Below are 20,267 nucleotides of genomic sequence, written 5' to 3' on the forward strand. Positions count from 1 at the left end.
CATTTCTATGCTCGCTGAAGCGCCGTGCGTTGCACCTCCGAAAGACACTAGCGCCAGTGTTCCCTCTAGTGTATATAAGGAAACTCTATGGACGCGGGGAGAAAATTTTTCACGTGTGCCTCCTGACCCTGGCCACGTTTTCTTTGTTTGCTTTCATCAACCACAGCCTTTACCGCAGGTTTCTGTAACGGCCATGATCAAATCAGGAAATGGCCCCTACAAAGGCTGAGATGGGTGATTTTTTATCTTGTTCCGTCATTTGTCCAGAGAAGAAGCAATTTTTAGCTTATTTTGAAAATTTATTGTGAATTCCAGGCCACGGTGCAGCGCTATAGTATTTGGCTCGCGTGTTTCGTGGAAGCTCTAATAAAGACTGGCAACGTTTTCTTTTCTTTTGTCCATGCTCATGAAGGGTTGCAGGGCCCTTTAACGCTGTTGCATCAAGAACAAGCTAACCTCGTATAGCCGCAGCAAGGAGTTCAAGTTACTGTCAGTGATTAACAGCGTAACCAAAGCATCAGTCAAGGATTTCAATCAATACAGTGCTATCATTGCCTGTAGCACGGAAAAAACAGATAAGCTAACTTTTTAAATAGATTTTTAAACAGTACACTCAACTCCCTCGCTATCGATATGAAAAACTTCTATCTTGCGGCCTATGTATCGAATATCTCTCGATAAAGAGTTTCATCACTTAACGCGGATTTTCAACCACTGGTTCAGCAGTGCGTGGAAAAATATGTTGTTAAAAAGCGATCCCTCGGAAGCAAGGTAGCTGAAGGTTACGTTGCTTCCGGTATTTCGAAAAATCGTAGTCTTTCTTGTCATACTTCAATACAGAAATTTTTAGTCTGTCTTTCTGTCAGTCACATTATTCAGCCACCCGGCCTATGTTTAAGCACTTCCTGAACGCCCAGACGTCTTAAAGCAGTGGTTGCGTTCATATTTGTGAACATTTTAGATCAAAAAGCAAATATTACGAAAATCTGAGGGGCAGCATGCTGTAGGCATTCGGTAGTTTGTGCCTTTACTAGAAAAAACATAGATACGCAATTTTAAAGATTCTAGTGTTTCTTAGGCTGAGCAGAAAAGGCGACGCTATGCAGGAAAGAAGGCCGGCATACGATTATCATCTTTCGACGACATTTGCCATGGAGCATGCCGATACGTTTCCAATATTTTTTTAATATTATCCAGGACCAATTTTCAACGCTAGTTACGTTCACACAATACCGGAATACACACGGTAGTAGCACGTCACGCTAGGGCTCAGACATTCGCTGCTTTTAAAGTAGCTTTGGAAAAGCGTACGCAAAGCTTTGCGTTAGTCTATCGCGCTACGGTGCATGCGTCATACGCTGAACTCTTCCGAGCTGCTGAAGGAAATAACGGACGAGTGAAGCGAGCACTCATTTAGCGAACGCATTTCTAAGGCTTCCTAGTTCAGCATGCATTGTGGCCCTGCCTCGTCGTAACCTGCTGTGACAAGGCGGACAGTTGTAGGCCCGTGTGCTCAGATTTGGGTGCACGTTAAAGAACCTCAGGTGGTCGACATTTGCGGAGCCCTCCACTACGGCGTCTCTCATAGTCTTATGGTGGTTTTAGGACGTTAAAACCCACATATCAATCAATCAACCTGCTGAGACAAGTGCGTTGCCACTTTATTGGAATAACAGTTTCTTTGAGGTCACTAGACAAGACACGTACATGGTGGCCTTTTAGTTGCTGCCGTTCCCATAGAGGCACTTTTACCTAATTTATGAGTTCAAGTTACTGCGCAAGGCTGTTAGCTTCGCGATAACGTTAAATGTCATTACTGGAGAAATTGTATTTATATTGTCACACCCTTTCCTACAGTTTTGTTGTCGCCTCGTTACACTCTGAATAATATTGAGCGTGAACTGTGCCTACAGTGTTAGAGAAGCTTTTGGACTGTTGTAGATCATTTTGTTCAGAATGCACGTGACGCGAACATTACAAATTACTCTGGATCTTACGTGGTCGCTAGCAATAACGCTATAGGAATATTCGACTGCACTTGTATAAATGCCGGCGTGCTTCACCGCTTGTCAGTTAATGGAGGGCCGATGCTCTGTTCACCACTATCAGTGTCATATAGTGCACTGCTGTAATCGGACTTTCCGTTTACCGGTCACTAGTTTGATATTGGACATACAGGCTACTGTCTTCATTAACATCACGAGCCACGTGACGATATTGAGCATCGTCGACCAAATTGAGAATAACCAGCGCAGCTTACCCAACTTTGTCACTGAGTTTTAACCAATATCCTGACGCCAAGAACTCCTTTTACGCTGTTAAGTTCTGAATAATATTCCAACTAACCATCTGTTTGGACAGATGTAAGTTTTAGCAGGTGGATTCAATACATATATGGTTTGCAGGGACGTCACTCAAACGTCCACATTGGTGCACCATGGTGTGACTCAAACTTTGGCAACTACCCTTAGTGCCATCAGTACATCGCACGCTGGTTCTTTCGCTATTCATGCACAGATGTCGAGCGCCGTTTCAGTGACGTCGCTATTGCACTGAGGCAGGTTATTCGACGCATGATTACACTGATTTGACGTCATCGAAGCCAGTTTGGAGCCATGTTGTGCGCCCGTGACGTCACGTGCAATTAATATGAGGCTTCCTGTGTCGGGGTGACTGATGACGTTTATTGAACAGCACTGGTAGTGAGAAAGCGATGAACAGGACGTTGTGACAGAATGAACTTCCTGTTAAAGTTTTGCTCTTTCTTATTATCTGTTTCTTTATGCCAGGGGTTTACGCATGAAAATCTTCGTGCAATCTTGTTTATCAGCTTAGAGCGAGTAGCTTTAGCTTACTATAGGGTGGATAAAGAGCTGCTCGTTTAAGAAGCCAAAAAACAAATACCATCGTGATATTTTGATGAGCTCATTCTGTTATTGAGCTCTTCGAGGCTACTGAAAACACCTGCGAATTCAGCACTACGTGGCACAAAGCTTGAAACAGCGAAAACGGAATATTGTGAAGTGAGGTTGCTTCTAAGCTGTTTCTATCCTATAGCCTGGTGATGTAGATTGTTTCTAGGCAATTTCTAGGTGATGTTAGATCTTTTTTTACGTTGATTACCAGCGCATACAGGTTCGAGTTAAACCACAGACAGTGACCGCCATCATGGATGTCCAAACGACAGATATCTAGCTGCACGTTAAGCAAACCCAAATGGTCCATGTTTCTGGAGCCCTCCACTATGGCGTCTTCTGTAATTACTGTTGTGGCTTCGGGCGTAAAACACTATAATTTTTTCTTATTAGTTTCAGTGGTTCTGTTAAGATTTGATCCAATGCGTCAAAGGGAAAAATTTCCAAACATGTGTCATTGAATGTTCACATAGTTGCAAGTAATATAATACACATGCTTATCAGCTATCTGTGGTTAAAGGCCAACTCCGGCGATATTTCGACCATGTCAAGGTTATGGTGTTTCTGTGTTCTTGAGAAACGCTTGTCACGAGCCCAATAGCGGAAATAATCGAGAAATTTGAAAATATTTTAATAAGCAAAAATGTGCAATACCGAAACCGAAACCCAACCGAGCGCACTGTCTGCGTATGACGTAATATTTGGTAGAGCCGGAGGACGTATACTGCTTGCACCAGTGTGGAGTATGAAAACTATGAAACCCAGCCCAGCGAAGCACCGGCCAAAGGCCACAGAGGAAAGGAAGAAAGCATACCCGTGCTATACCTGTGCCAAACACCGCCGCCGTCGCCTTGTTGAAATCACAATAAACACTGTAGTGACTAAAGTAGTGATGCCATCGGCTGCGTCACTTTCGTTGACATGCTAAACATTACGTCACACAGACAGTGTTGCCAATAATTCTGAAAAGTGAGGTTGAGCTTTTTGGGGCAATCTTTAAAATTCAGTTGCAAACAATCAGTGCATCACTCAAACCTCTGAATTAGCATAAAGGACGAAAATGTGCAAAGGAACATACCCAGCAAAGTCATGAAGATTCCTTGACCTCGAAAAATTGCCGGATTTGGGCTTTAAGTGTGGTGTGCAGGGTGGAGGGGGGGGGTGGCTTCCTTCCTTTCTTTCTTGGTCACCTAAGAGGCGGGGGGCTAGAAGTTAGCCCCATACACTGACATATAAGAACGAAGGCTGCCACTAGGGTGGGGTGGGGAGCGCAAAGTCCGGACCATACATTGACATATATAGTAAGAAGTGTGCGACGAACCTTCACCCCGTCTGAAGGGGTGCAGGTCCATAGATGCACGCATATGCATATATGTACTACAGCTCAGGCGACAATGCTCATAAGCACGTCGTCTGTACGAACTGGTGCAGCTGGTTTGGGTGCCTCAATTTAACTGTTGACGACTGTTTTTTGGTTCATTGTTTTTTTTTTTGCTTAGCATGTGCAGTATAACTGATCATAGGCGATTATAAGAGCTTGCTCAAAGGTGCACAGAACGTTTCTTGCTAAGACCATTTTTGTAGGAAGGCTTCTTAATCACCCGGCGCATGATTTGTACGTCGAAGGCAGCGTTGTTGCACACGTTCCGCAGTCAGCACTGCAGAGTTTTGGGCGTCGCTCAACACGTTAACCACATGCTTCTTTGTGCAATACTGGTCGCTGTGGTGGGTCAAATTTCTGACCCTCGAAAATGGAAGACATACAGCTATGAGGCGTTCTTCGATGGGGTTGAGAGTAGGCAGGTGAGGGGGCTTGGGAGGATATCGGTGCCTGTGTGTAACACTGATCGTACAAACTTGTGACGTCCTGCCGTGCCTACGAAGCGACGAGAACGAAGTCTACGTAGTCGTGAGGAGGCGAGCACGTGGGCTATAGAATTCCAACATGGATGGATGGATGGATGGATATGGCTGTACCCTTTAGATCGGGCGGTGGCCAGCGCCACCAAGCCATTATAACTAATAAACCAAAAACTATATTTTTTTTCTTAAAAAAATGTTTGAGGATTCGTACTTTGCAGTGAAGAGTTTAATTTTCACTCCTGCCTTGACTTTAGCCACCAATCAGATAACCTCCGTCTAGTTAAGTCTACCCGCTTAAAGTTTATTTTGCCCTCCCGGTCCCTAAACCCCAGTGCTTTGAAAAACTCTGCGCCATCATCCTGAACTATAGGGTGAAGCCCTTTACAGAACATTATCAAGTGTTTGGCAGTTTCTTCTTCCTCTCCACACGCACTGCATACTGTGTCTACCCCTTCGTATTTGGCCCGATGTGTCTTGGTTCGCAGTACTCCCGTTCTGGCCTCAAACAGTAGAGAACTACCCCGAGTATTATCATAGATCCTTTCCTTGGCAATTTCCTGCTTAAACGTTCGATAGATCTCTAGTGCGGACTTCTTAATCATGCCCATTCTCCACATGTCAGTCTCCGTTTCCTTCACTTTCTTCTTAACCGATAGTTCTTTTTGGTTTGGCCACCTGCTGTTTTCTAAGTATTTACCAGTCAACTTCCTGGTTCGCTTCCTCCATTTTGTATCGACATTCTTCATGTACAAGTAGCTGAAAACCTTCCTAGCCCAACGTTCTTCCCCCATTTCTCTCAATCGCTTCTCAAATTTTATCTTGCTGCTAGCTTCCTTGCCCTCAAATGATGTCCATCCCATATCACCTTGTACTCCCTGATTTGGTGTATTCCCGTGAGCTCCTAAAACAAGCCTACCTATTCCACGTTGCTTAATTTCTAATCTTGCTTGAACTTCTGATCTCATGCACAAGACCGCATTGCCGAACGTCAGCCCAGGAACCATGACCCCTTTTCATATTCCTCTCACAACATCATACCTATTGTAATTCCACAGTGCCCTATTTTTCATCACTGCTGCATTCCTGTTACCTTTAGTCGTCACGTATATTTCGTGTTCCCTCAGATACTCGGTCCCATTGCTTATCCATACGCCCAGATATTTGTATTTATCTGTCATCTCTAGCGTGACCTCCTGTATTCTAAGCTCACTACCTTCGTTGTCATTAAAAATTATGACTGCTGATTTTTCCTTACTGAATCTAAAATCTAACCTATCTCCCTCATTACCGCAGATGTCCATCAATCTCTGCAAATCTTCGTTGTTGTTGGCCATTAGCACTATATCATCTGCGTACATTAATGCTGGTAGTGCCTGATCAATAAGTTTTCCTTGTTTGACTAAAGAGAGGTTGAAGCCCAGTCCACTTCCCTCTAATTTTGCCTCTAATCCTTGTAGGTACATCATGAATAATAAGGGTGACAGGGGGCACCCCTGCCTAAGCCCCCGTTTTACCTCTGCAGGCTTGGATACCTGTTTTTCCCACTTTATAACTACCTTTTTCCCACTTTACAACACCTTGGTTGGCGGCGCGCCATCTAGTGAGCATTGTTGGAATACTGGTGTACACGCCGGCGTCCGTCGGACAAGGCGCGAGCATAAGAAGCTTGCCCAGCAAGCTCCTAAAACATAAGTAACAAAGGGCTAGCCATCTATGTTCACACAGAGCCAAATTAACTGTCTAAGCGAAACACCGAATTCCGTTTCAGGAAGAACTACCACGGGAGTATGCACATCAGCTTCTGGAATGGTTTACCGGTGTATCACAGTCCGCGACCCGAGAAGTACAGCCTCACAACCTGTGGCCGTCAAGCGGAAACCCTAAGCCATGCACAATTAGCAGGTGCCCCGATGAGGATTGTAAAAAATCAAGTAGTCGAGGTAAGTTTCGTGCAATGAATCACAGTGCTACGACCGCGGTTTGCTTAGCAGTATTCTTGCACTGCATTAAGTATCATTTCTGGTGGAGTGGCAAACTGAGGCATCTGCTTTCAGAAACGCAACAAGAAAGAGTTCCAAAGCCTGAACCGGAATGCAACCATTAGAAAGTTGTCAAGAACGTGATCGTACAATTTCCACCAACCCGCATAGTCAATATTGACCCAGTGTATTAATTCGAGCTTATTTCGCGGTAAGGTGACGCAGTATCGTACAAGAAAAAAATAGATGCAGATGTTACAATCAGATGAACTTACCTTAGCATGGAGGATGGAATAATTTTTACATTACTTCGTTTTTGCTTTTAATGCAGCGTTGTTCATCTGACTGCCGTGCACGTGGGCAAGTACTCTTAATACGGTAATTTTGTTTTTCACAGACACAGTAAATTCGTTCGCCCGCCTTTCTGTGATACAAGAAGAGTCGACTTCTACTGTGGCCTCCAGCTCCGAGTTGAAGCCCGTTGTCGGCAGTCGGACACGTGTTGTTACAGAAAGCGAAGACGACGTTTCGGAAGAACATTCTGCCCGCAAAAATGATGGTAATGCATCGGGTGCACAATCGCCCAAGGCGTCGACGAATGAGCTGATTACTATGCAAGAAGACTGCACAGGACCCGGTTCAGATGAACAGGTTGACCCTTCTAGAGAAAGGTATTTTGGTTTAATAAAGCAGTCTTCGATATTTGTAATCCCATTGGACGCAGTTTTAAAACGGTTATTTAACAGCGAATAGTTCTGTTTACTTTGTTGGTGGGGCTTCAATTTTGCGTTTGTATATATAATTATTACAAGTAGAAAATGTTTGTGCTGCCAAGGTGGCCCAAAGAACTAATTGAAGGCAAGAAGACACGTGAAACAATAGGCGCAAGTTATCAGCTGCTGCTTCTTTGCGCACGCGTCATCTGAGGCTGTGCTGAAAGAACATGTGTGGCGAGTAGTAGCTGGTGTTAGCTTCAGACTTCGACTGCCCAGCATATTGTCGCGTTATTGCTGATATGTTCCGCAAGTAATAATTAGACCATAGCTCTTTTTGCTGGAGCTTTTTGAACAACAATTGATATTGCTTTGAGCCGGAAGGAATAATCATTTCACATTTTGTACAGTCAACGTTACAACAGCCTGCGTAGTCAAAGTTAGTCATCATCATCATCATCATCATCATCATCATCAGTTTGACTACGTACATTGCAGGGCAAAGGCCTCTCCCGTGTTCCGTCAGTCAACTCGGTCATGTGCTTGCTGCTGCCACTTTATACCAACCGACCTCCTAATCTCATTTGCCCACCTAACTTTCTGGCTGCCCCTAACCCCTTGCCTTCTCTGGAAATCCAGTCAGTTACCCTTAGTGACCAGGGGTCATCCTGCCTACGTGCCACATGCCCGGCCTATGTCCATTTCCTCTTTTTGATTTCTTGATTAGTCTATTCAGTCAATTTTATTAGATAAGTTAGTCGATCCCCTCCGAATGCCGTACACTTCCTAATAATATTGTTTTGTAGGTGCTTAAATCATTTTAATAAATTTGAACCAAGGCTTCAGAATAATGGTGTGTAAAAAATTGTGTGTATGCAAATAGCGATGCGCACCTATTTACGAACTCTCGAACACGTGCAGGCCAGGAATTCATTCACACTCAGCATCACAGCTGCAGTGACAGACTAAATAAAGTAAATGAAAATGATCTGCTCTAGTGTTCGTTGTGGGCATCTATGACAAGAGATGCGGTCACATTTTAGGTAGGGCTGGTTATTACTTGAAAAAGAGGTTGGTCTACCGAGACTGTTTCACTATTTTTCGTACAAAGGTTATCTAAAACTGTTTTCTCCCAACGTTTCACACACAGGAAAGCATTCTACCTATATTCACATAGTATACACACCGAAAGTGGAGGAATCAGCCAATCTAGTTTAACTCAACCTGTATATGGCGTGTGGTAGCGTGGATGTCAAAGCATCTGCTGTGGGCACAGAGCTCCTAATCAGCTTTGAAACTCCGTGCACACAGTGCCTCACGGTGCAAATAAAGAAATTAACTGAGCAGCGGTCGAATGGTGACGGAATAGGAGAACACAAAGTGACGAACTTCAGCTGCAATAACTTCCATTATGCCTAAATAAAGCCTATGAAAAGACGTATTATATATCTTTCGTAACCAGGGGCGTAAGCAGAATTTCTTTTCCAGAGAAGGGGGGGGGGGGGAACTGGCACCCCCTTTAACTTTTCTTTTTTCGCTTTGTATGCCAAGACGAAAAAAATTTCAGGAATGGAGAAGAGAGGAGCAGGCCTGACGTGCCATCCTCTGGCTACGCGGCTATTCGTAACAATAATTTATCTGCTGATATACCACTGCACGTTAGATCATGTAGTTGGCTGACTGCCTGCCTGGCACTTTCCGCTCCACCTTGTCGTTTGGCACGGTATAGCTCATAACCTCCATTTTTTTTGAAAATTTATATTGTCTGCATCATGAGATGTGAATTCATTGCTGGAAGAGGCACCACAACATAAGTGCACACTGTGCAGCTATGTGACGGCGAGTGCGCCTAAATAAACGACCGCCGTCCGGCTATTCAATGAAGGAGTCATGACGTCGTTGCTTCGGACTCCAGTTGGCTGAGTGGCTTGGCACACGCTCACGAAGAACACTGTCTGCTGAAAAGTTCGATAATCCGCTTTTTGATGTGATCGCACATGTAGCATTCATTCTCAGGATTTTCGTAAGACTTTTTTTACATTTTTGTTTCACTATTTCTGCAATGTTTCCGCCGTAACATGACGGCCCTCGACGATTGCTGTTTTGCAGTTTTGGCGAACAAAGCCGCCCGAACGAGCGCCTTCGCCATTTGCGCTCTCGATGGCGAGCGGCGCAGCGAATCCTAGACGATATCGGCGCTCGGTTAAACGAGCCTGCTGGACCACGTGCACCGACGGAAGTGCCCGCCGTTCAAGCTTACAGGTAAATGGGAAAGGACGGGTTTCACTGGTCTTACGAGCGTTAAACTTTGCCTTGGAGATGTCGCCGGGCTGCGTTCTTATGTACCTATTTTATTTGTTTACTTTACCGAAAATTCCCCGAAGGCAGAGAAAAGATTAAGTGTTCTTGAACATGAAGCGTCACAGGAGACAAGGTTTTTGCGGGCCGTTTTGTCTTCTTTATAGCTGTCTCCTTCATATAGCGTACTTTTCTCCTCCCACGTGTTTCATGTTGTGCCTGTATTTTTTTCATCTTGGATTCAAATTTGGCACACTGTTAAAGTTAAATTTCCAGGAAAAAAGTATGCATGTGTTTTTATTAGTATTAGTATTGATGTTTGCCCGCATTTTGCGTGCCCATAGTGCCTTCTGCCCCGCAGGGGCATCTGCGCAAGCAGGCGTTTGGTGTGTGGCAACACCACGGACCCAAGCCATGGGGTGGGGGGGGGGGGGGTCGACTTTTTTTCACGCTTCGCCGTGCGTGGTTTAGCCGTGTCCGGGAAAAAGGGAATCCTAGGTGTTGAGCCGATGCTGGGTGATTGGACCTTTAAGGCCCCCCGACAGAGGCAACACACTCCTTTGGCCCTATCTCTCTCTCTCCCTACATCTTCGTCTTTTCTCCTCTTTAAATCTATCCCATCATCTTCTCTTTTCTATTTACTTTCACATTTTCTGGTGACTAGGCTTAACCTTGTGGAATTGCTCAAACTTAGGCAGTTGTTTTTGGTTATAGCGGTGATGCATGGCTGGCGTCTTCAAGTGTTCTATCTTCCAGCGTCTCCTTGTTGGGCTCGGTGGTGGGTGGCCACCATCGCCGCCGAACATTATGTTCTATGTTGACACACTTTTTCCCCCCACACCCTGATCGCCGCCCGAAAAGGTGGCGCACCGAAGAAAAAATTGTACTTTCCAAACCAAAGAAATCCTTCCCCAAGTATTATGTAGTACATAGTCAAAAATAGATAAAGACAGTGTGATCAATTTCACCTTTTCTTGAATCAAAAATCCTCACGGAAGCAATTGGCCCCGGATACAATGTCACTAAGATGGGAAGGGGCGACCTTCTTCTGGGGGTCCGCGACAAGCTTCAGTATGACAATCTCTCAAAACTTGTAGCATTCAGGGACGTGTCAGTATCAGTAGGCCCACAACGATCAATGAACGCAGTCCGCAGCGTTATTTCTGATGATGATCTTCTTGAACTCTCAGAAAGTGAACTCTTAGAGGGCTGGCAAGAGCAGAATGTAGTCAAGGTAGAGAAATTATTACACGACGAGACAAGAAAGAAACACCCACCTAGCACATAATTGTCACCTTCAGTACTAGTGATATTACCAGAATCAATTGAAACCGGCTACTGTAAGCTCCGTGTAAGCCCATATATCCCCAATCCTCCTCGATGTTTTAAGTGTCAGCGTTTCGGGAATGGTTCGCAGAGTTGCAGAGGGCACGCTATTTTCCAAAATTGTGCATTCATTCAAAACATATCCGACAACTGCACCTCAGAAACAACTCATTGTTTGAACTGTGAAATAAATCACCCTGGCTACTCACGATCGTGCCCCACATGGAAACAAGAAAAACAAATAGTAGAACTCAATGTCAAATTCAATCTGTGAATTCAAGAGGCACGTAAACGCTTTGCACTGCACAACTCCTCTTAACCCTCCTTCGTAGATGTGACGCGCCGGGGCGCCGCGCCGCATGTTTCTGCACCCGCGAATGTCACACAGAGTGTGGTCCCGGTCGTGCCATCAGCGCACCCGCGTGGAGCAGCATGTATTGCTCCGCCCCGTGACAAACAGGGTCGGCAGACTACCGTGTCTGCTGAACCACAGACCACTGCAAGCGCAGTTAGGTCCGAAAGTTCGTGCCTACCAAGCAGGCACCATCCACCCCCTCACAAGAGGCGATGGATTAAAATCTCACTCCTCCGGCGACCCAGACGCCAAAGGATAGATACAACTCTTTGGAGCGTGCCAAAAAAAAATCCCAAATACAGGGTCTCCAAAAGGCCCTGTAATCTAAGGCAACACTTTTTGTACACACAGCACCACACAACATTTAAATGGTACAAATACTACACTGGAATGTCAGAGGACTGTTGAGGAACCTCGACGATGTCCTGGAACTTTTACACAAACATGCTATAAATGTGCTGTGTGTTCAAGAAACACAAGAAACACTCGTAAAATCGAAACACACCAGCTTTTTACGCAATTACATTATTTTTCGAAAGGACCGAGATGATGCGGTCGTGTCATCCGGTATTGTTGCCGTTATGGTTAATAAAGGAAAAGCCTGTACACGTTTACTGCTTCAAACATCTCCTGATGCAGTGGCGGTTCTAGCTGTTATATTCAACAAACTAGCGAAAATTTGTTGTATCTACACACCTCCGCATCGCCAATTCAACACAAATTCTAGTCCCTAATTGATGAACTTCCAGAGTCGTATCTTCTCCTTGAAGGCTTCAACGAGCATAACAGTTTATGGGGAGTTTCGCGGTGTGATGCGCGAGGTCGTCTAATCAAACAATTCCTTTCCACTTCTGGCACAAGTCTCTTAAATCTGAAAACATCCACATATTACAATATCACGAACAACAAACACTCGTCAATAGACCTTACCATCGCTTTCTGCGCTCCTCCAATGGAAAGTTATCAACAATTCATATGAAAGTGATCATTTCCCTATAATTTTAAGCACTACAATTGCAAATGAATGTCCTCTGCAGGTTCCCAAGTGGCTCACTCAAAAAGCTGAGTGGGAACAGTCTCAAAAAGTGACTCTCCTAACCTGGAATGAGATGAGTGCTGCTGTGGATTACGTCACTGCTTTTTTGATCGACACTTCAACCAAATGTATTCCACATACAAGCAGACTGTCACGCAAACGACGTATTTCATGTTGAAATGGTGAATGCATGGGAGCGTGGAGAATCCAAAACAAAGCGTGGGGTAGACTACGTGAATCTCCAACGGCAGAAAATCTCAAAAACTTTAAGCACATAAAGTCCCAGGGAAAGACAACGTGCCGACAACCAAGACGAGAAAGCTGGGCAAGTTTTATATATAGTATCAATTCTTACACTGATGAAGGGAAAGTGTGGAATAAGGTTAAAAGAATTACAGGACAGCAAACATGTATGTTTTGAAGAGCAAGCTAACTTCCTTGGCGCACATTTTGAGCACATATCCAGTGCCTCACACTACTCCATTACATTCCAAAGATACAGAGCACAAATTAAAAAACTAAAACTGGAACGGAAATGTGTAAAAAATGAAGCAACCAACCATTTGACTTAGCACAACTGCTGGTTTCGTTAAACAGTTGCAATAAGTCTGCGCCAGGTCAAGATCGAGTACTGTATGAGATGATGAAGAATTTACCCCAGAAAAAAAAGACGCTCCTTTTCCTTTATAACATTATATGGCTTTCCGGTGAGATCCAATCTTCTTCGAAGGAGGCTATTATAATCCCAGTTCTCAAACAGGCAAAAGACCCATCCAGGACTTCAAGTTACAGACCAAAAGTACTGACAAGTTCCCTTTGTAGAGTGTTTGAAAAAATAATCAACTGCCGTTTACTACATTTTCTAGTCTAATAATTGCTTGACCCATACCAGGGCGGCTTTCGAGAGGGTAGATCAACCACCGACCATTTCATACGTATCGAAACGCAAATCCGTGAAGCTTTGGTTCACAATCACTCCTTTTTATCTGCATTTCTCAATAAGAAAAAAGCCTTTAACACTACGTGGTGATTTAGAATATCAAGATACCTCTCACACTTAGGCATACGACGTCGGATGCTAAATATAATCGAAAATTATCTGACAAATCGCACATTCCGCGTAAAGGTTGGAAATGTTCTGTCGCAATTCTTTGTGCAGGAAACTGGAGTGCCACAGGGTGGTGTACTTAGTTGTACTCTTTTTAATTAAAAAATGAACTCATTGCGTCTGAGTATCCCATGAGCTATGTTTCATTCTACATATGCTGATGACATTCAGATAGTATTCAAATCATGCAATCTCGCTATTTGTGAATGGCAGGTCTAGCTCGGGCTGAACAAGGTGTCCAAATGGGCAGGTAAGAACAGGTTCTCGTAAGAGAGGTTTCCACCCCAATCCCGAAATCAGCATACATGGTCAACGGGTGCCTGTAGTGGCGGAACATAAATTTCTAGGTCTGATTCTGGACGCAAAGCTCACAATTGTCCCACACGTACGTTAAATCTCTGAGAAATAAATGCATAAAAACTATGAACATTCTAAACGTACTCTCACGCACTACCTGGGGTAGTGACAAAAAGTGCCTACTGAATTTCTATAAAAGCCTTGTACGTACTCGTCTTGATTATGGGGCCATAATTCATCAGTTCACGACACCCAGCATATTGAAGATCCTTGCTCCAATCCACCATCTAGGAATTCACCTCTCCACGGGAGCCTTTGGAACAAGCCCTTTTGAGAGCCTTTATGTAGAGTCCAATTATTATTATTATTTGTGGGGTTTAACGTCCCAAAACCACCATATGATTATGAGAGACGCCGTAGTGAAGGGCTCCGGAAATTTCGACCACCTGGGGTTCTTTAACGTGCGCCCAAATCAAGCACACGGGCCTACAACATTTCCGCCTCCATCGGAAATGCAGCCACCGCAACCGGGAATTGAACCCGCGACCTGCGGGTCAGCAGCCGAGTACCTTAGCCACTAGACCACCGCGGTGGGGCATGTAGAGTCCAATGAGTGATCGCTTCACTTTCAGAGGACTTACGCAGCACTGGTGTATTTTTTTAAGTGGAAACAAGGCACATACAGCACATCCGATCATAAACGATATTTCCCATTCTCGTCCGTTCCACAATCGCCCAGCCGTGAGAGAGCCATACTCCCTTCGAGTTAGAGGCATGGTGAAGGAAATGGATGTCGCACTTTTCGAACATCATCTCATGGCTCCTGCTATGCAGCTTCCACCGTGGCAGTGGAAGCTTGTAGAGTGTGATTTGTCTTTTGTAGAAGTTACAAAACACGCCTTCTGCACATATTCACATGTCATGCTTAGAATTATCGCGAAAATCATCGTGTCCTGAATTGTTCTCAGATGCATCAGTCTCATCATGGCGTATCCTACGAAGCCATCGGCCCACCTTTCTCCCATTCCGGAGTTTTGCACCCAGAGACATTCATATGAACAGCCGAGGCCTACGCAATATTGACAGCTGCTGAAAACATTAAAGAAATAAATATACCGAGGACGATCATATACACGGACTCTTTAAGCGTCGTTAAACCCCTAAAATTTCACAAAAAAAGCATCTTGTGATTATATCGCTTTATTCTCTTCTGTGTACCATTTACGCTTCCGATCAGCAGATAGTCATATGCTGCAGCTACCAGGGCACGGGGAGATTGCAGGCAACGTGCTGGCCGACCAGTTGGCCACATCCATCTGCACAGACACTGCCACTTCTTCCGCAGCTGTCACTGCAATAGATATGAAACCGTATTTACGAAAACGACTCAGAACGTACCACCGACGCTTGTGGGATGGCCAGACACAAAACAAGCTCTTTCTAATTAGGACAATTATTGGTAACTGGCCATCAACAACAAAGTCTAGGCGAACTGATGTAATACTTACAAGAGTAAGGATAGGGCACACGTATGGCACACACAGTCACCTCTTGTCTGGTACAGATCCTCCAGTGTGCAGATAGACACGGGGAAGCACTCACGGTGCGCCATGTCCTGCTACAATGCTGCGAGTTAGAAACTGAAAGGAGAAAGCGCCTTTTCTAAACTATATATATACCGTCGGAATATCCCGCTCCATCTTGCAGTGTTTTTAGGAAACGAACCACTCGTCAAACAAAAAGATACTTACAACTTTTTGAGAGATGATGCCGTATTAAAAGTAACTTTTCCAAGGAATTTGTAGCACATCCTATGAAATAGAGCTGCTTCTTAATTATATTTGAATGCACTACACTGCGAACCCTTGCTTGCAAAGGTTCTTGAGAGGCCATAGTGCTTTCATCCGGTATCAATTTTTAAATACACTGATCAATTGCTCCGTTTTAAATCGCTAAACCTCACCGTCATAGTTTTACTAAATCTACAAGTTTAAAGCACCTTTAGTGCACAAGATTTTATGCCCTTATACAGATGACATACATTACCACCCATCACTATGTAGCTATAGTCCTGGCGCTCTATGGCCAACCATGGCCCTTGCACAACTAAACACAACACATCATCATCGTCATCATCATCATCATCATTGTGCCCTCTGCCTTTGTTGTCTCTGCCGATGTCTTTTTTTTTCGTTTCATTAAATTACCTAAACGCATTTCATCTCTGCTATTCTTCTGTGCCGTCTTTGTGAAAGTTGCAGTACTGCCATTTTTGTTCATTATGTGCCCACTAGCCGCTACATGAGCTGTTCTTGTGAAATACGGCGCTAACTTAAGTAATACAAAGGGTCACATGAATCTTATTGACCAAGTGCGAGGGTCACTAGCAAACACCAGACCTCAAGGTAAATTACTTCTTGTGCAAGCTTACGTGAACAATGGATGAAACAGACATGGAGAGGCGCGAACTTCGAAATGACAACGACAAAAATTTGTTTTTGTTGTTTTTACATATTTTGCCAATTCAGCTGCTCCCCTTTAAATTATTTGGTGAACTTCCTTTTTTTCGACCTAATGTTGGGTTGCAGCGTTATTTATTTCTGCCGCTTTGCAGCCCATGGCCTTCAATAAAAGCCAGCAGTATACGAAACAAAATCAATAAACAGAAATAAATTGATAAATCATGAGCTATGGTTGACCATGGAGTACTAGCTATACCCAACCATTACCTCGTTCAGACACCACAGCTAAGGATCAGGGACGCTTCAAGTTTTTTGTCACCGCAAATACATCATTGCGCTAGAGGGTGCAACTGCGATTCGCGCGATGCGATATCTTTCAAAGTGACTGATGCATTTCTTTCCCCCTCTTTCACAGGGAACAATGGTGGGATGACGCCCAGCACAAAAACAGGGCTCTTTCTGAGTCGAAACCGTTCGCACCTGCCCAGACTCGCGGACCACCGCAATCACGCTCCAAGCCTGACAGCCCGGTGGAAGAATGTCCTGGAACTCTCACGGTGTTCGATGGTGTGTTCAAGCGGCCGCTTCCGGTGTCCAGGAGGCCTCGAAGATTGCAGGCGCAGCGTCATGCTACGAGGACCAAGCCTCAGAGCTCTGCAGCCGAAACGAGCACTGTGCACAAACTGGAGCATATCGCGAGCGTTGGCCGGAAAACGCCACCAAAAAGTGCACAAACGGTAACGCAATCTGTACCTATATGTTTAAGATAGAGATACGCAGTGCTGAATTGAAGTGAACAAAAAACGCCAAAGGCAAGGGAGCTTGCTTAAAGGGATAGGTGTAACGCTCTTCAGCAACACTGTCCCAATTTAGGGTAATCTATTTCTAGCATCATGAGGCAGCCAGCCCGCAAATAAGCTCTTAGAAGCAATAAAACTTTCATTTTCAGTCACTTTTGCGGTGTAAGCAGCCCGAGAACGCTCGCTAACTGGTGGTATACCTTGCTGCCAGGTAGAGGCTTCAGCAAATTGGTCCGAATCAGCCTCATTTTTATATGTTTAGCCACCATCCGGCAGCGCTCTCACTTCTGGTGATATATATAGACTTTCCGCAATTCCAATTGGCTGTTTGAGCGTTATGAGATAGATGTTTGAACGTTATGAGATAGATGTTTGAACGTTATGAGATAGATCGAGCGTTATGAGATAGACTTCCGATACACCACAAGCGGGTGTCGTAGCAAGGTATTGAGCCGTTTTCTTGTTGTGGCTCATGATAGTGGCTGCCGATGCACAGACACTTCAACCGTCGACCACAGAGGCGACTGTCACGCTTGATGCGGCTGCCACAAACGCATCTTGATGGAGGTGAAATGGTATAAGGTCGTGTACTGTGCAATGTCAGTGCACGCTCTAGAACACTGAACGGTCGCAATTTCCGCAGTAGCCGCAATTAGTTGTTCAAACTGCGTAGCAGCAGAGCTAGCTGTACAATTTAAAAAAAGTCTCTTATGACCTTGCGATCAACCTGGTACTGACCTTCTACTATGTGCAGGCACCGGTGGCCTCCGTCTCACCTCACCTCAAGAGATTCTCCCAGTTTCTGCACCAAAAGGCCCCGCGAGTCTTTCCAGAATGGCAAAGCTTTGGGCATTTCGTACTCCACATTCGTCGTGTCATTCAGGAAGTTCCTGCGAAGGATCTGGACTGGTGGTGTACCCACACCGAGCAGGCGCCCTGCTGGCTCCTAAACTTCCAGGACGCCCTAGCCAGATTGTTGCTTCGATATGACATCGAGATCGCGGAGATTCATCTTGGAACCTTCTCGCTGCATCATGTCGACAGAGACTTTCCTAAGAGAGCCAACGCAGAGGCGATTCGTGACAGAGCACGCAAAATGGGCGTAGAGTCCAAACGTAAGTGCTGTACATAATAGTGTTTGAGATGTAGTCCCCGGCACTAATAGGAACTTCGAATGTATACGCAGAGGCCCAACGTTAGACAGGCCCCGGGAGACGTTCACAGTTAATCATCAAATAGCTTCACCTAAGGAGCGGACTGGTGTATGAATCAAAGAAAAACATTTAAAAATCATTCAAGTACTAGCGTTGCGTAATTAATAAGATTTGCTGCATTCTTTAAGAGATTTCTTCCTCCGCACTGGCACACAGCTCCTCCCCGATGTGCCAAAGCTGATCGCCTAGTTGCGTGCGGTGTTTATTCTGGCAACGAGTCGAAGGCACTGACAAAGTTGATAACAATTACCTTTTCGCCACTGGCTGCTCAGTGCCGCGATTACCTCGCGTAACATCAGGAAGGAACATTGCGCTGATCTTCTTTTCCTTGAATGCGTAATTTTGGAAACCGCGATTAAACTTCGCAGTGGCATATCTCGGAGCAGACATGCTAGAAAACATTTTTCTCGTGGAACTGTGCAGAAACACTACCACCTTCGACTTTTCATTACAAACATGCCCGCTTGCGGCTGCGACTTAAGAGTTCATTATTGCTTTTAGTTAATTGGGTGGCTTAAAGTGACGAATACTGTCTCACAATGCATCTCCATGGATACATAATGTTTTCTTCTGGGGTTTGTGTACCTCCCAGTGCTGAATGTTAAGATGGCCATTACGCTGAATATGAAACAGCCTAAATTCTCAGCGAAATGTAAAGAGCAACCAAAATCGCAACCAATGGCGATACCAAAGTTGCCGGTTGTGTTTGGAGTGATCATGTTCTACTTTGCTAAACTTCCGCGCTGATGCTTCCTGGGAGGGGTCACGTGTGAAGAGGTGCAAAAATTCTTGAATTTCGAGTGTGAGTGAAGCCGACGTTTCGAAAATCAATCTAGTTTTAAAGGTTGCATCTCCAATGTTTCAGCCTCGATGAAGACAAGAATGCTTGTTCGAACATTCGCTTCTCCGACACTTTACGCTCGAAAATTTTTCACCCATTCAAGCTTTCATCTCCTTACTGGACGGTTTCAGGGTCATCGATTGGTCATTCATTTTAACTACGTGTATCTATAGTTGTGATAGAAGTTTCAACATAGACGTTTCTTTTCCGGTACGACAACAGTGTCGCGACACTGTTCTCATCACGAAATCGAAATGCCTCCACAGCTCTGAACTCGTGTCTTCTTGCAGAGTTCCTCTACGAGCGAGAGTGTCTTATCACATGGCTTCTGCGAGTGCACCGATGCATTCGTCGAGTGCGCCTTGACCTCACTGAGGTGGCGCAGTCTCCTGGCGCGTTCTGTCGGGGATATCGCCTCCACGAAGACTACAAGATTCTCGAACTGGGAGTCAGTGGGAAAACCCTGCTTAGAGGGCGCCACCTCTTTCTGTTTCTCGGTCACGTGACCCAGCTGACCGAGCTGTCACTCTTCGGACTGTACCTGATGCACCCAGACGACAATTGCCGCCTCGCCGCGCTAGTCGCAAGCAACGTGTTCCTGAGGAAGCTCACGCTAAAGATGTGCCATATCGCCGACAGGTAATGACAGTAGTAACTGCTAGACCTTTACGTGCCGAACCCATGATGTGACTACGAGGGACGCCGTAGGGGAGGGTCCTGACAATTTCGACCATTTGGGGTTCTTCAGCTTGCGCCTAAATCTAGATTCACTGGCCTATAGCACTTTGCCTTCATCGGGTGGCAGCCATGGCAGAGATTCGATACAGGAACCTTTGAGTCACCAGATGTGTGCCGTAACCAGTATATAGACCACAGTGGGGAATGGTCGTCGACCGGTTACGCTCTCTTTTTCAGTACGGGAATCTATTTACCGCGGTCTGAAGGTTGGTCCAACTATATTTTATCCCTTCCTTCTGTGTCTTTAATTCCCATTCCCCCCTTTCCTGCGCATAACTGTTGAGGTGCCCTCCATTGAGAGAGGCAGTAACGGGACTGCGCT

General features: G+C 45.1%; 1 protein-coding gene across 1 annotated transcript in view; it reads left to right on the forward strand.

Moving 5' to 3' along the window:
• The window catches only part of LOC142761745 (uncharacterized), a 28,387-nt gene that overhangs the window by 2,156 nt on the left and 5,964 nt on the right, over positions 1-20,267 (forward strand). The window contains exons 2-7 of the mRNA XM_075871532.1: positions 6,547-6,718; positions 7,155-7,428; positions 9,580-9,732; positions 16,768-17,089; positions 17,907-18,267; positions 19,498-19,846. Of these exons, the coding sequence (XP_075727647.1) occupies positions 6,547-6,718; positions 7,155-7,428; positions 9,580-9,732; positions 16,768-17,089; positions 17,907-18,267; positions 19,498-19,846 (1,631 nt within the window). The remainder of the gene's footprint in view (positions 1-6,546; positions 6,719-7,154; positions 7,429-9,579; positions 9,733-16,767; positions 17,090-17,906; positions 18,268-19,497; positions 19,847-20,267) is intronic.

The sequence above is a fragment of the Rhipicephalus microplus genome, chromosome 8 (genome assembly GCF_043290135.1).
Source record: "Rhipicephalus microplus isolate Deutch F79 chromosome 8, USDA_Rmic, whole genome shotgun sequence".
In the NCBI taxonomy this organism is placed as follows: domain Eukaryota; kingdom Metazoa; phylum Arthropoda; class Arachnida; order Ixodida; family Ixodidae; genus Rhipicephalus; species Rhipicephalus microplus.